Consider the following 14,381-nt stretch of genomic DNA (forward strand, 5'->3'; position numbering starts at 1 on the left):
CTTCCAAGGTTGAGGCCATCCACAATTGGCCCACTCCTACCAATGTTGGTCAAGTTCGAAGTTTTCATGGACTTGCCGGTTTCTACCGCCGCTTTGTGAAAGATTTTAGCACCATTGCTTGCCCTTTGAATGAGCTTACCAAAAAGAATGTCCCGTTTGTGTGGGGCAAGGCACAACAAAAAGCTTTTGATGAGTTGAAAAAGAAACTTACCGAGGCACCATTTCTTGTTCTTCCAAACTTTTCCAAAACTTTTGAGATTGAGTGCGATGCAAGTGGACTCGGTATTGGTGGAGTGCTTATGCAAGATGGAAAACCCGTGGCATACTATAGCGAGAAGTTGGATGGCGCACGCCTCAACTATCCTATATATGACAAGGAACTTTACGCTTTGGTTCGTGTTCTTGAAGTTTGGCAACACTATCTTTGGCCAAAAGAGTTTGTTATCCACTCCGACCATGAGTCTTTGAAATATTTGAAAAGTCAACACAATTTGAACAAACGTCATGCAAAATGGGTTGAGTTCATTGAGTCCTTTCCATATGTAATCAAATACAAGAAGGGCAAGAACAATGTTGTTGCGGATGCTCTTTCCCGCAAGCTCACCCTATTGCTCACTCGTTTGGATATCAATGTTTTGGGTCTTGATGAAATCAAAGATTTATATGCCTCCGATAATTTCTTTGGTCCAATTTTTGCAAAGTGTTCTAGTGAGAAGGGCATCGATGATTTCTATTTGCACCAAGGATTCTTGTTCAAGGGCAACAAACTTTGCATTCCCATGCCGTCGCTTCGCCTTTTGCTCTTACAAGAATCGCATGGTGGTGGTCTTATGGGACACTTTGGACGAGACAAGACATATGCCATGCTCTCCACTCACTATTATTGGCCAAGAATGAAGCGCGATGTGGAGCGCCTTTGCCGACGGTGTACAACATGCTTACAAGCTAAGTCAACTTCCAACCCCTATGGTCTTTATACACCATTGCCTATTCCTCATGCTCCTTGGTCCGATATAAGTATGGACTTTGTGTTAGGGTTGCCTAGAACCAAATATGGTCATGATTCAATTTTTGTAGTGGTTGATCGATTCTCTAAAATGGCTCATTTCATACCATGCTCCCGAACGGATGATGCTTCACACATTGCCTCCTTGTTTTTTAGGGAAATTGTGAGACTCCACGGTGTACCAAGAAGCATTGTGTCGGATCGAGATGTCAAGTTCATGAGTTACCTTTGGAAGACACTAATGGCCAAGTTCAACGTCAAGCTTTTGTTCTCGTCATCCTCACACCCACAAACCGATGGGCAAACCGAAGTGGTGAATCGAAGCCTCTCCACACTTCTCCGCATCCTTGTCAAGAAGAATTTGAAGTCATGGGAAGATTGCATCCCGCATGCGGAGTTTGCCTACAACCGCGCCAAGCACACCACAACAATGAGAAGCCCGTTCATGGTTGTCTATGGCTTTGAACCACCTACGGCGATTGACCTCCTTCCTCTACCGCTACATGAGCAAGTAAACATGAACATCGACGAGCGAGCACAATACATGAAGAAGCTACATGAAGATACAAGGGCAACAATCGAGCAACAAGTTCTTCGTCAAGCAACACGCCTCAACATGAAGAAAAAGGCACGGATCTTCAATGAAGGGGACCTAGTGTGGATACATCTTCGCAAGGACCGTTTCCCTCAAGAAAGAAACTCCAAGCTCAAGCCCCGAGGCGATGGTCCCTTCAAGGTCCTCAAGCGAATCAACGACAACGCCTACGTCATCGACATACCAACATCCAAGTAGTTGGTGAGCAACACATTCAATGTGTTTGACCTCTCGCCATACCATGAAGATGAAGAGACGTTAGAGTCGAGGACGACTCTTTCCCAAGGGGGGGGAGATGATGTAGCCCTACCCAAGGTCGATACTACATCAAGACCGACAAGCCCTCCTCGTGGTCCAATGACACGAGCTCGAGCCCAAGCCCTACACCAAGAGGTGAATTCACTCCTCTCCACGTATGCTTTTGACACCCCTTTGGATGGCTTGCTACTTCATGCCAATACCCTATGTTCAATCAGGTACATCGACCAAGAAGCGAGCCATGGAGACCAAGCCAATGGAGAGAGAGCTGGAAATGATGAAGATGGAGCTACAGCTCCCAGGCCGGAACTTCCGCCCCCAGGACCGGAACTTCCGGCCAGATGCCCTCGAGATGCCTTCCAGCGCCCAGGAGAAAGGATCCAGCCGGAACTTCCGCCCCAGAGGACCGGAACTTCCGCCCGCCGGAACTTCCGCCCAAGTTCCGCCCAACTTCTGAAAGTCCGCGGAAACCATACTGGATGCTACTGCGGGACAATGGCGGAATTCCGGAACAAGGCCGGAACTTGGCCGGAACTTCCGCCCCGACCGGAACTTCCGGCCCGTAAGACCGGAACTTCCGCCCCTGACCGGAACTTCCGCCCAAGATGACCGGAACTTCCGCCCCATCGAACTTCAGCAAAACAGCACTTTTCAGCATGTAACTTATCCCTTCGCCCCCACCTATAAATAGCCTTGTTGGCTCAGATCTGAGATTAGACTTAATGTGAAATTAAACCTGAGCTTAGCTCACCCTTGTGGGAACCCTACCTAGATCTTTGATCTTGTACCCACCCGGGCTCCTTATCGACTCGTGAAGATCTCTTTGGTGACTTCTACCGTTTGTTTGATATTTTGCTTGCACTTCTACCTATTTGGTCTTTTGCTTGCACTTCTATCAACCTTCCGGTCTTTTCACCCTTCTAGATCTTGCGAGCTTCGATTTGTCGATCTCTTTGCGGGACTTCTACCGGAAGGTCTTTTCTCGCAACCTCTATCGAGTTGGTGGTTCGGGCCAACGAGGGAAAACCGATTTGTGTGCGTGTGTGTGATGTATCCCCACGATTCCCCTACGTGTTCTTCGTGTTCATCGCGTTCATCCACCTCCCCCACGAATTCCACCCAAATCCGTGAAGATCGGGCACATCCTTGGGCTTAGCCCTTATCACAGCGTCAAGGTCGTTAATGGCGTTTTACGTCCTGTCGAGGACTGCCGCCGGTGATTAACTGTTCCCGCGCGACGACAGTCGTTCCCGCGCGTGCCCAATACATTGGCAAGTTTTGCTGGAGTTTTGCGCGCGCGGGAAATGTCCTGGGCGGCAACGCCGTTTCGCTCCCCGTCGTGGCTATATATGCTGGACATCGGCAGGGGTGACGGGCACACCTCAAGCTAAACCCTAGCATCCATCCATGGCCGAACACAACCTTAGTTGGGAACAGGTAGTTCAGATGTGCCGCTACGTCCACCCGGAGAAGGACGAGGAGCTAGTCGCCGCCGGCGTTCAGGCCGAGCAGCTGGACCTGGAGGAGGCGGCGGTGGAGGCGGAGGTTGCGGAGGTGGAGGCGGCAGAGCGCGCGGAAGGGCGCCTCGCGACGACTAGGGCGGAAACCGCCGACGCCAGGGCTGAGCTCGCTGACACCAGGGCGGCGCTCGCGGAGGCGCGGGTGGCGATGGCGGCCCCTCCGGGGGCCCACCAGCGGACGCCCTCATCCATGACATCGCCAACGACGACGCCCCCGTACCCGGCCGCTTCGAGTGCACCGGCGACCAGTTCGTTCTGGTCGCGTCCTTCGAGACCCTGGCTGGGAACACCCTGCGCTGTCAGGCTTGGTTAGCTCGGGGGGTATATGTGCTCCGACCTGGACTCGCTCCATCGGAGGGGCCCTTCTCCCGCGTGGGTCGAGCGGGAGAACCGGGAGCTGGCGGGCGCTATCGCCGCGAGGGACGAAGCGGTGGCGGAGGCGGCTAGGGACAGGGCCCGCTTCCACGCCCAGCGGTGGCTATTTTGGATGACTAGCTATGTTCTTTTTATTCCGTTTTCTGTAGTGACTTTGTGTGAGTTTGACGTTTTGGACGGCTGTGTGCATCCTAGTGATGCAGAGGCTAGGTGTATTGCTTGAAACTTTTGTGTAATAAAGCGTTCTTTATCGAAAAAAATCCACAACGGCGCCGAGGGCCGGGTGAGATGGATGCTCTAAAGCGAGGATGTTGGTCTGGAGGTGGTGAGGTTGTAGTTATTTATCTACTTCATCGATGGGATGCGGTGGATCTTGGTCCATGGCAGCACAAGGACATCCTCTGGTCGACGTGCCACGGTGATATGTGCCTTGCTGCTTACGGTGGGACCGTTCATTGACTCGTAAAGCCTCGTTGATGTTGGTGCTTCTTTGGATCTCACAATGGTGGAGGGTCGATGTCTCTTCCAACGTGCGTCTAGTCGGTGTTGAAGTTTGGCGACGGCCGCGGACTCCGGCAAGTGCATGAAACCCTTGCGTTTGTGCGTCACCGATTTGCCCTTTTAACATAGGTTCCCTTATGGTCTTCTTCTTGCTACGAAGCTTGCAGACTCACTTCGCATCCAACAACCGCACTTCTACATAGATTGTTCGGTCCTAGCTTCAGCAGCAGCATCAACATCCATCTTCAAAGAATCAAGTCATTGGAACATCAGGCCCATTATAGCTTCAATCCAGGCGTCATCCTCCTTCAAGGGAAACAAGGTTACTCATATCAACAGGTGCTATAACATCAAGGCACATCATCAAGCAAAGTTAGCTACTAAAATTCCAAATAGACAGGTAGCTCTTAGATGCCTCTCTTCTGATACAGGTCCATGTAGCGGAACTGTCTCGATCTCTCAAGTGTGGAACCTTTCACACTCCTTTATGTAAAGTGTTGATCGTCCAATTAGACGGTATGAGGTGGTCTGGGAGAGCGAACCTTCTTTGGCAGCAGCAGTTGAAGAGGCTTGGTCGAGACGGATCCCTGGATAGGACCTCGCCGACGTCGCCCAGTCACTCCGCTCTGTCATGTCATCTATGTATAAGTGGAAAAATACTCACTTTAAATCTGTACCAGAGGAAATAGAGAAAAAGCGCAGCCAACTTGAAGCGTTACATGAAGCAACTGATGATGACAATGTCATGCTTAGGGCGGGTCTGGAGAAGGAGATGGATGAGCTGCTTTATAGGGAGGAAATACTCTGGATGCAACGCTCGAGGATTGCATGGCTTTAGGAGGGAGACCGAAACACCAATTTTTTCCACCGTCGAGCATCTTGGCGAAGCAAGAATAATATAATCCGAAAATTAAAACTTCCAGATGGCACATGGAGGCAGGATACTCAAGAGATGGAGGACATTGCTCGTGATTTTATGCAGAATCTATATACGAGGGATGAGGGTATCAACCCAAACATCACTACTGATATTTTGCAGGCACGTATTAATGGAGAGATGAATGATAAACTCTGTGCTCCTTTCTCATAAAAGAAAATAAGTTATGCATTTTTCCAAATTGGGCCTCTAAAGGCGCCTGGCCTGGATGGCTTTCCTGCTCGTTTTCTTCAGCGTAACTGGGCCATCCTGAAAGAAGAAGTCATCAGCGCAGCCCAAAGATTTTTTTACTGATGGTGTGATGCCTGAAGAGTGAAGAGGTAAACGACAGCTTATGCAATGTTATCTTCAAAGTAGTGTCCAAATGCCTAGCTAATCGTCTGCGGCCACTGCTCCAGTACATTATATCTCCTATGCAGAGTGCTTTTATTTCTGGGCGTCTCAATACTGATAATGCACTAATGGTGTTTGAGTACATCCGCTCTATCCAGATGGGATCGGCTGCTCATCGGAATTTTTTTGCGTATAATTGGATATGGCTAAGCCGTATGATCGTGTGGACTGGAGGTTCCTGAAAGGGGTTTTAGCGAAACTGGGCTTTCATAGTCAGTGGATACGGTGGGTAGTGGCATGTGTCACCACTGTACGGTATTCTATTCGCTTTAACGGACATCTGTTGGACCCCATTACTCCTACACGTGGCATCCGCCAAGGTGATCCTCTTTCCCCGTACTTGTTCCTTTTTGTGGTTGATGGCTTCTCGTGTTTGATCAGACAGGAGATTGAAGATTGAAAAAAGTTCGTTAAGAAAGTTACATATTTGCCGGAGAGCCCCTGGTATATCTCATCTTCTTTTTGCGGATGATAGCCTGATGTTCTTTGAAGCATCAGTGGAGCAAGCCACGGTCGTCAAATCTGTTTTGGACCGTTATGAGCAGGCCACGTGGCAACTGGTCAGTCTAGGCAAGTGCTCCATTATGTATGGTGATCAATGTCCCCCTAAAACACAGACTGAAATCCAAGGTATCCTGAACTATGATACTCATTGTTTTGAAGAAAAATATTTAGGACTACCGGTACCTGAAGGGAGAATGAAAAAAGGAAAATTTAAATCAACAAAAGGAAGGTTCTCTAAACATGCAAGTGACTGGTCTGAGAAGTACATGTCCTCTGGTGCTAAGGAGATACTTATTAAATCCGTCCTCCAGTCTATTGCCACATACGCTATGGGTGTCTTCAAATTCCCAATGGGGCTGTTAGATGAGCTACAACATATTATTCGTAATTTTTGGTGGGGAGATGAAGAAGATAGGAGGCGGATGCATTGGATGGCATGGGATAAAATGACACGTCCAAAATCTCAGGGAGGAATTATATTCAGAGAACTTCGAGTGTTCAATCATGCGCTACTTGCTAGACAAGCATGGAGACTACTAGCTTTTCCATATAGCCTCTGTGCTAAGCTCTTGAAGGCACGATACTACCCGGCTGGGGATATTCTAGATACGGCCTTCATCCAAAATCAGTCGCAAACCTCGCAGGGCATTGTCTATGGCCTTGAACCATTGAAAAAAGGAATTATATGGAGAATTGGTGATGGGTCAAAAGTGAGAATCTTTCGTGACAGTTGGATTCCTCGGCAGGGTGCTTTGAAAGTTTAAGGGAGACGAGGCAACTCGAGGAAACGGTGGGTCTCTGATCTCATTGATGCCACGTCTAGGACATGGAATGAGGAGGCAGTGCGTGAGTGTTGCTATCCACGTGATGTTACTGCAATTCTGAACATCAAACTTACTGCTAGATCAACGGAGGATTTTATCTCTGGGGAAAGCAGCGGAATTTTTACAGTCCGGTCAGCTTATCGATTACGGATGCAACCGCTTCTTCATGCAAGCAATAATGGCCAGTCGAGCTCTGACTGAACCTTTGGGTAATCGAAGCGTATGGAATCTAATTTAGAAAGCAGATGTTCCTCAAAATCTTCGGGTCTTTGCTTGGAGGGCCGCAACGGGTACGCTGGCGGTTCGCTCCGGTCTGCACCGACGTATCTCAACTGTGGATCCAACCTGCACCATTTGTGGAATGGAGATAGAGGGTGGTCATCACGCTCTCGTGCGGTGCACATTGGCAAGAGCCCTTCGGGAGGAGGTCCGTCAAATTTGGGAGCTCCCGCCTGAAGACGTTTTCTATACGACAGGGAAAGAGTGGTTGCTCCATCTTCTGGGAAGCACACGAAGCGATGATCGCTGTAGGATTATTTTTCTTCTCTGGAGAGCATGGCACCATCGAAATAACATTGTGCATGGTGATGGGAAAGCATTAGTGAAAGCCTCGGCACAGTTTATCGTGAACTACCAAAGATCTTTCTCGGCTATCCATTCTAAGCTCCCCTTTGGAGCGATCACAAGACCCGAGGGCTCCCCTGAGTTATCAGGGTGGGCGGCAGCTGGAGAGGGGGATTTTAAAGCTAATGTTGATGCAAGATGGGACGTAGCTTCAAAAAATGCAGGGCTAGGTATTGTGATACGTGATCACTTGGGCTCTGTCTTATTCACGGAATTGAGATTTATTCCGTATTGTGAAAGTGCGGAAGAGGCGGAAATGCTAGCAAGTTTGGAGGGGCTAAAACACCTCGTACGCTTTCATCGCTGGCCGGCAACCCTGGAGTTAGATTGCCTACGTGTTGTCCAAGCAATGAATAACCCAGCTACTGAATCATCCTCATACTGGGCTCTTTGTCAAGAGGAGCGCGAGCTTCTGCAAGTGTATAATGATATAAAATCGTCAAAGTAGACAGAGTTAGCAATGGGGTAGCGCATGTGTTGGCGCATTTAGGTATATCAAGTTTTAGTGGTGTCTTGTGTGATGCAACCCCTGCCTATGCGCGGGAGTTGATCGTAGATGATTGTAAGCATATTGTGTAATTCTCAGGCCAACAAGTTTCTTACGCACATTTTTCCTTATCAGGGTATCCAAGGGGACTGGAAGATTTTTAAAGAGGCGGCTTGCTTCTCTTATTTATATTGATCATCCTTCAAAAAAAAAGTAAAGTGTTGCTAAAGTAATAAAATCTTTTTGTTCAAAGAAAAAATAGAGGTGCCCCAGAAAATTCAGTGCGGCCACTGGACCACATATTAGCCCAGGCCCAAGTTAAGGAAATAGGATTCTAGTTAAGGCCCGTGCCGCGCGCAGACACCGTGTGCCCTCTCCGGAAAATCACACAGACGCAGCGTGTGCCTGCCGATGCCGTCGCCGCGCGCATGGACACCATCATCACCTGCCACTCCGCACTCGGTCGCCTCCTAAGTTGCCGCTCCATCTCTTGCTCCCCAGCCCTTCCTGAGGTCCTCTCTCTCCATCGTCTCCCTCGCGGGCGCGTTTCCGATCGACATCGACCCCCCGGCCTAGCCGCATGCTCTCACGGCGACAACGTACCGTCGCACCGGCACCGTACCTGGTGTGTGGTTTGGGAACAAGGGAAGGACGAACAAGAACGATCGACCTGCCAATTCGTCATCACCTCGGTCCTAGGTAGGTGGTGCATGCATGAGCAGGAAGAGGAGAGAAGGAGGCGGCGGCGGAAAAGGCGGTGGGGGAGGGGATCATCAGCTGCACAGGGCAGGCGGCGGTGGGCCGACGGCGGTAACGGATGCGCTCTCCATGGACGGCGGCCTCCGCGAGGTGTCGGTCTCGGTCATCTTCTCCGTCTGGTGCATTCTTTTCCTCCTCCGCTCCCAGTTCCTCAACAGCCAGACCGACCCTTCAGGTAACTGAAAGTTCATCACCAACGATTATCTCCTTGCAAGACGGATCGGCATCATGCGTGCGTTTGCGTTCTTGTTGATCGATGTGTTCGTGTTTTTGCGATGTTCCCTTCATTGGCGGATCGGTCAGATTTCTACGGCGAGCACGGAAAGCGCGACAACTACTGCAAGGTAATGCCACTGGAGGCATACATATTCCCCGCCGATAACGTCTCCTCCCCGACGTGCCAATCGCCCCCCTCCTCGACGCACCACCAAGAAGCGCTACCACCGTCCAATGCAACTGGCGGCAACTCGTCGTCCGAGGCGGCCTTCGTCGAGCTGGACGAGTTCCGGAGCCGCATCCTGCAGGGCCAGGCCGACAACGACACCGCCGGCCGGCACCACCATCGCGTCGCGGACGGCGCCACGCACCGACTGGAGCCGAGCGGCGCCGAGTACAACTACGCGGCGGCGTCCAAGGGCGCCAAGGTGCTGGCCCACAACAAGGAGGCCAAGGGTGCCGCCAACATCCTGGACGGCGACAAGGACCGGTACCTCCGCAACCCCTGCTCCGCGGAGGGCAAGTTCGTGGTGGTGGAGCTCTCCGAGGAGACGCTGGTCCACACCGTGGCGCTGGCCAACCTGGAGCACTACTCCTCCAACTTCAAGGACATCGAGCTCCACGGCAGCCTGAGCTACCCGGCGGAGGCGTCCTGGGAGCTGCTGGGCCGGTTCACGGCCGAGAACGCCAAGCACGCGCAGCGCTTCGTGCTGCCGGAGCCCAGGTGGACGCGCTACCTCCGCCTGCGCCTCGCCAGCCACTACGGCTCCGGGTTCTACTGCATCCTCAGCTACCTCGAGGTGTACGGCATCGACGCCGTGGAGCAGATGCTGCAGGACTTCATCGCCAGCAACATCCCGGACGCCGACGCCGCGAAGACAGCCGCCGACGCCCGTAAGGACAGCGGCGGCCGCGACGACACCGCCGGCGCCCTGGTCCATGCCAAGCAGGTGGACGGCACCGGGAGGAACGACAGCACAGGCGACGTGGCCAAGAATAGCGCCAACAGCGCGGGTGACGCGAAGCCGGCGCAGCAGGCCAAGGAGCCGGCGAAGCAGTCGACGTCGTCGGGGCGGATCCACGGCGACGCGGTGCTCAAGATCCTGATGCAGAAGATGAGGTCGCTGGAGGTGGGGCTGTCGACGCTGGAGGAGTACACCAGGGTGCTCAACCAGAGGTACGGCGCCAAGCTGCCGGACCTGCAGAACGGGATGTCGCAGACGGCCAAGGCGCTGGAGAAGATGAAGGCCGACGTGAAGGACCTTGTCGACTGGAAGGACGACGTGGTACGTCTCAATTCTCCCCTCAAACTCTCGTATAATTTGAAGCAACTCAAAAGACAAACTGGTTGATCAGGCGAGTGATCTGGGAGAGCTAAAGGACTGGAAATCAAGCGTCTTGGGGAAACTAGACGATCTAGTCAGGGAGAACGAGGCGATGAGGCAAGTACTTGTATCGCATGAAATGATCTGGTCAGGGAGTAAGCCAGGCCGTCGTGATGTCTTAACATGGGATTCATGGGGGTTTGCAGGTGGGACGTGGAGGAAATGCGGAGCATTCAGGAGACACTGCAGAACAAGGAGCTGGCGGTGCTGTCCATCAGCCTCTTCTTCGCATGCCTGGCGCTCTTCAAGCTGGCCTGCGATCGGGTGCTGCTGCTCTTCTCCAGCAAAGAGGAGGACGAGGAGAGGGCTGGGAGAGGATGGATGCTGGTGCTGGCGGCCAGCAGTCTGACCACCCTTATCGTGCTGCTCTACAGCTAAACCTAACTTGCATGTTTTTCTTAGGAATAATGACTTCGAAAGATAGTGCTACCTCTGGTAGCCTTTCGGTGTAAATTTGTTCCGGCTTAGGTTGTTAGCACTCTAGTGTTGTTTTAAGAAAAAATAAAATGCCGGTAATAAGGACACCGGATGCATCATCCATGGGTGGTGACGCTTCGTTTTTGAAGGAAAATATTCAAAATATTCTGTTCACTAGGTTACCAACGCTTTCCACATTCCCTACTGAAGCATTTCAGCACAAGAAGACTCACAGCACGGTATGCGGGAGGAGCGAAAGAAAAGCTTATCCAACACCCATACTCAAGTCACTTCCATCGGCAACAAGAAATGGGCTCATTTCATAGCAGAAACACAAGGGTGCTGCAGCAGGTGTCATGGGAACAAGTTCCAGAACACAGAAATGGACAATTGAGCGAGCAAATTATTGAGGCACCGTCACAGTGGTGTGCTCGTCTTGCTGGCATTCAGCACTAGAAACTTTTCAGAAACAAAATTGTGAAAGAAGACAGGTATCTTTGTCATTTCGACAAGCAACAGCTAACGGTGTATTATAAGGCAAGGTCTTAGCCAGGAGATCTAATTCAGACCTTATAGCCGGTTATGGTGAATCCTCTGCCAGCAATCTCGCCTACGCAGAACCATGCATAAAGCTCAACACCAAACAATGTCGCGATTCCAAGGTCTTCCACCTTGAGGTCCTTCCTGTTCTTCCATACCTGCTTCACACAATCAAGCTCCTTCCAGAATGATTCGTAGCGGCCTGGTAGACTGAAGAAAACAGCAATATACAGAAGCCACTGGTCAGACTCCAAAGTAATAAAGCCATAACAGTATAATGACTTAATCAGAAACGAGAAAACATTACAAGAACAATGGCAAGAAATAACAACAAAGGTTTTTTTTAACATAGAAATAACAACAAAGGTTCCTTGCATTGATCAGCATAGATGTGCATAATCAAGTGATGATTCGTGAAAGATATAGTGATGCATCATAGCGAACACGTAAAAGTATACCAAATAGAATACCACATCTATGGGCAACTAGCTCTGGTGACTCTGTATTGAAGATGAAGACAACTACGAGCACTACTGTGGAGGCCAGGTCATGTACACAGGTTGACTGGCCGTGCACTCACGCCACTAGCCAACCAACATTCGGTTCAACCCCCAAGACAGTATTGATTGACCCTAGTACATGTCAACGTAAACAGCTCGCTATTTTTCAACAGAATATAAGGTTATGACCAGGTCAAGTGTCAATCCCACCCTATATGCCAAGCTAAACAGAGTTAAATCTCTTAACAATTCCTAGAAAGACAACATGGAATTATCTGGATTATATAACCACATTTAGGATACCACCAAATGTAGAACGTAAACCGTAATGTAGATGCACTAGGCCAAGGTTGCACTGTTTGAACAAAGTGCTAGTGCGAAGACCAAAATCTCAAAACCTAAACTAAGCTTGAAAAAATCAAGAAGCGGAGATACTCAAGGTCTTACTATGATGGTCAAACCTGCTAATACCTGTAAAATATCATATAGTGTTCCAAGCAGTAACTCAGATCAGGATTATATTTTACTAAAATGTTTTGAGGCAACTGTTGGGTCAATTTATTTGTGAACAAACAGAAAACGGTAAAATGTTACACGGATAGCTATATGTATCAAGATCCATTTCCAGAATCATACAAAGTATCCTCGCTTTTATATCATCATATATCAACTTCACAAGAGACTATGCCAGCCTGCCAACACATAAACTTCTCAAGATTTTACCTAAACAGCTATACTAGATGAATGCACCGCATACAGGTCTTACAGAATTCTGGTTTATCCCTGATCACCAAATTATTAAGAACCACATATATCTTATTAGATTGAAGCAGCAGATCATTTCAATAATCATATGGCGCATTTCCATCCACGCACAGGGTTTTGCAATCTTAAATAGTTTTGTGCCTGAGTTCTGTACAGCTAGGAGTATGTGACACACTCCCACCACACGCGCCTAGCAAAACTATACTGCCCTGGCAGCTGCCTAGCACGAGCATCAAGTAAAGAACTGGCATAGTCCCTGCCCAATGTAGCATAAGGCCCGCCTAATCAGAAATTACAGGTATAGTACTGATCTTCCACCTGACTAGAGCCTAGGCGTTGGAAGCTCATAGATAGTGGCCCGTAAAGAAGTATGCTAGTTCAATTATTCAATTACAAGTGGCAGCGGGGCTCATTGCCCAATAAACCCCTAAACAGGATATGTTATAGAAAACGCCACTTATAGGACCAACAACCAAATCACCGCATGATCCCGTATTCTCGAGAAATCGAACACTTTATATCTACTTTCTAGAAGAAGGAAAAGGGAACTTTGTATCTACTTGCTACATGGAAACTGAACCTGAAATCCACACATTGCCAGCCAAGAGTGGATCACCTCATAGTATGCTCATGTTCGGCTAGGATAGATTAACGCATGCAAGCAGGAAGAGAGATAGTAAGCAATTGCCGGGAAAACCTTAACAACGCCATTTTACCCATCGGAATACGTACCCTGATAGCCTGACTACCCCTGTTGCTACAGTCACGAGCAGATCCAATCACACTGTGTAACAGCCCCGGATTGTATTGTACGACGCCACATGCAATACAAACGATTGGACACAGAGAATCGGTCAGGGGGGCATCACCTCGCGAGGCGCGTGTAGAAGAGCTGCTTGGAGAGCTCCTGGCACTTCTCGACGGTGGGCGGCTGCGCGACGTAGTGCTTGTTCTTCTCCATGGCCTCCTTGTAGTATGCGCCGCCGTGCTTGGACGCGAAGTCGGCCGCCTGCGCCGCCTTGGTCCGCAGCTGCGCGAGCCTCGCCGCCATCGCCGCCGGAACCTGCGACGCGCACGCGGAAACAGGTCAAATCGAGAGCGGCAGATCTGGGTGCGCGGATCTGGCGCTGGATTGGGCTGAGCGGCTGATCTGGGTGGAGGGGGGCTAGGGTTTTGGAGTGGGGAGTACCTTGGCGAGACGTCGGGGGGAAGGGGGTAGGAGGGTGGAGATGGAGAGGGAGGAGGAGGAGGAGGACGGCGGCGAGATGGTGAGGGTGTAGGGTGCGGGGATTGGGAGGGGAAATCGGCAGGTAGGCGAGCGGAGGGTAGTATCGTCAGTTCCTTGGCTCTGGTTCTGTTCTGGGCACTGGAACCCGGTTGGCTCACACTCCTGGCTCCACCTTTTGGGGACTCCACGACCTGCCTATTTGCTCTCCAAATAGCAGCTCTAAAGAAAACTAAGAATTTTTATCTATAAAAATAAAAAAAGGCGTGTTCAATCAAGTTTTACACCATTTGATTTGCTATGTGATTCGTACTAGTTATGAGCTGCAACTTAAATTGTAACTGCAATTTGTTGATATCATGTGACTAAGACCGTTACCACTGTTAGCTAGCTACTTAGTTCGCTTCAACGGACGCATGTTAGACCTCTTTTCCCAGTCGTGCGGTCTTCGCTAAGGTGATCCTTTGTCGCCGTATTTGTTTTTATTTGTCGTTGATGGTCTATCTACCTTGATAAACAGATAGATTCAGATGAATGTCCTTCGGAATTT

The 14,381-nt window shown here is 50.0% G+C and overlaps 2 protein-coding genes across 2 annotated transcripts; one reads left to right on the plus strand and one right to left on the minus strand.

The window, feature by feature from the left end:
• Nucleotides 1–8,459: 8,459 nt before the first annotated feature.
• Nucleotides 8,460–10,920, plus strand: LOC127342828 (SUN domain-containing protein 5). Its single transcript, XM_051368841.2, has 4 exons — nt 8,460–8,958; nt 9,087–10,285; nt 10,356–10,441; nt 10,531–10,920. Exons 1-4 carry the CDS (start codon nt 8,739–8,741, stop codon nt 10,760–10,762), a joined length of 1,737 nt encoding a protein of 578 aa, XP_051224801.1. The 5' UTR covers nt 8,460–8,738; the 3' UTR covers nt 10,763–10,920.
• A 172-nt stretch (nt 10,921–11,092) lies between these two features.
• LOC127342829 (uncharacterized) lies at nt 11,093–13,917 on the minus strand. The gene is made up of 3 exons (XM_051368842.2): nt 13,796–13,917; nt 13,476–13,669; nt 11,093–11,551 (listed from the first exon to the last, which is right to left on the minus strand). Exons 2-3 carry the CDS (start codon nt 13,655–13,657, stop codon nt 11,365–11,367), a joined length of 369 nt encoding a protein of 122 aa, XP_051224802.1. The 5' UTR covers nt 13,658–13,669; nt 13,796–13,917; the 3' UTR covers nt 11,093–11,364.
• Nucleotides 13,918–14,381: the final 464 nt, after the last annotated feature.

The sequence above is a fragment of the Lolium perenne genome, chromosome 3 (assembly GCF_019359855.2).
Source record: "Lolium perenne isolate Kyuss_39 chromosome 3, Kyuss_2.0, whole genome shotgun sequence".
Taxonomy (NCBI): domain Eukaryota; kingdom Viridiplantae; phylum Streptophyta; class Magnoliopsida; order Poales; family Poaceae; genus Lolium; species Lolium perenne.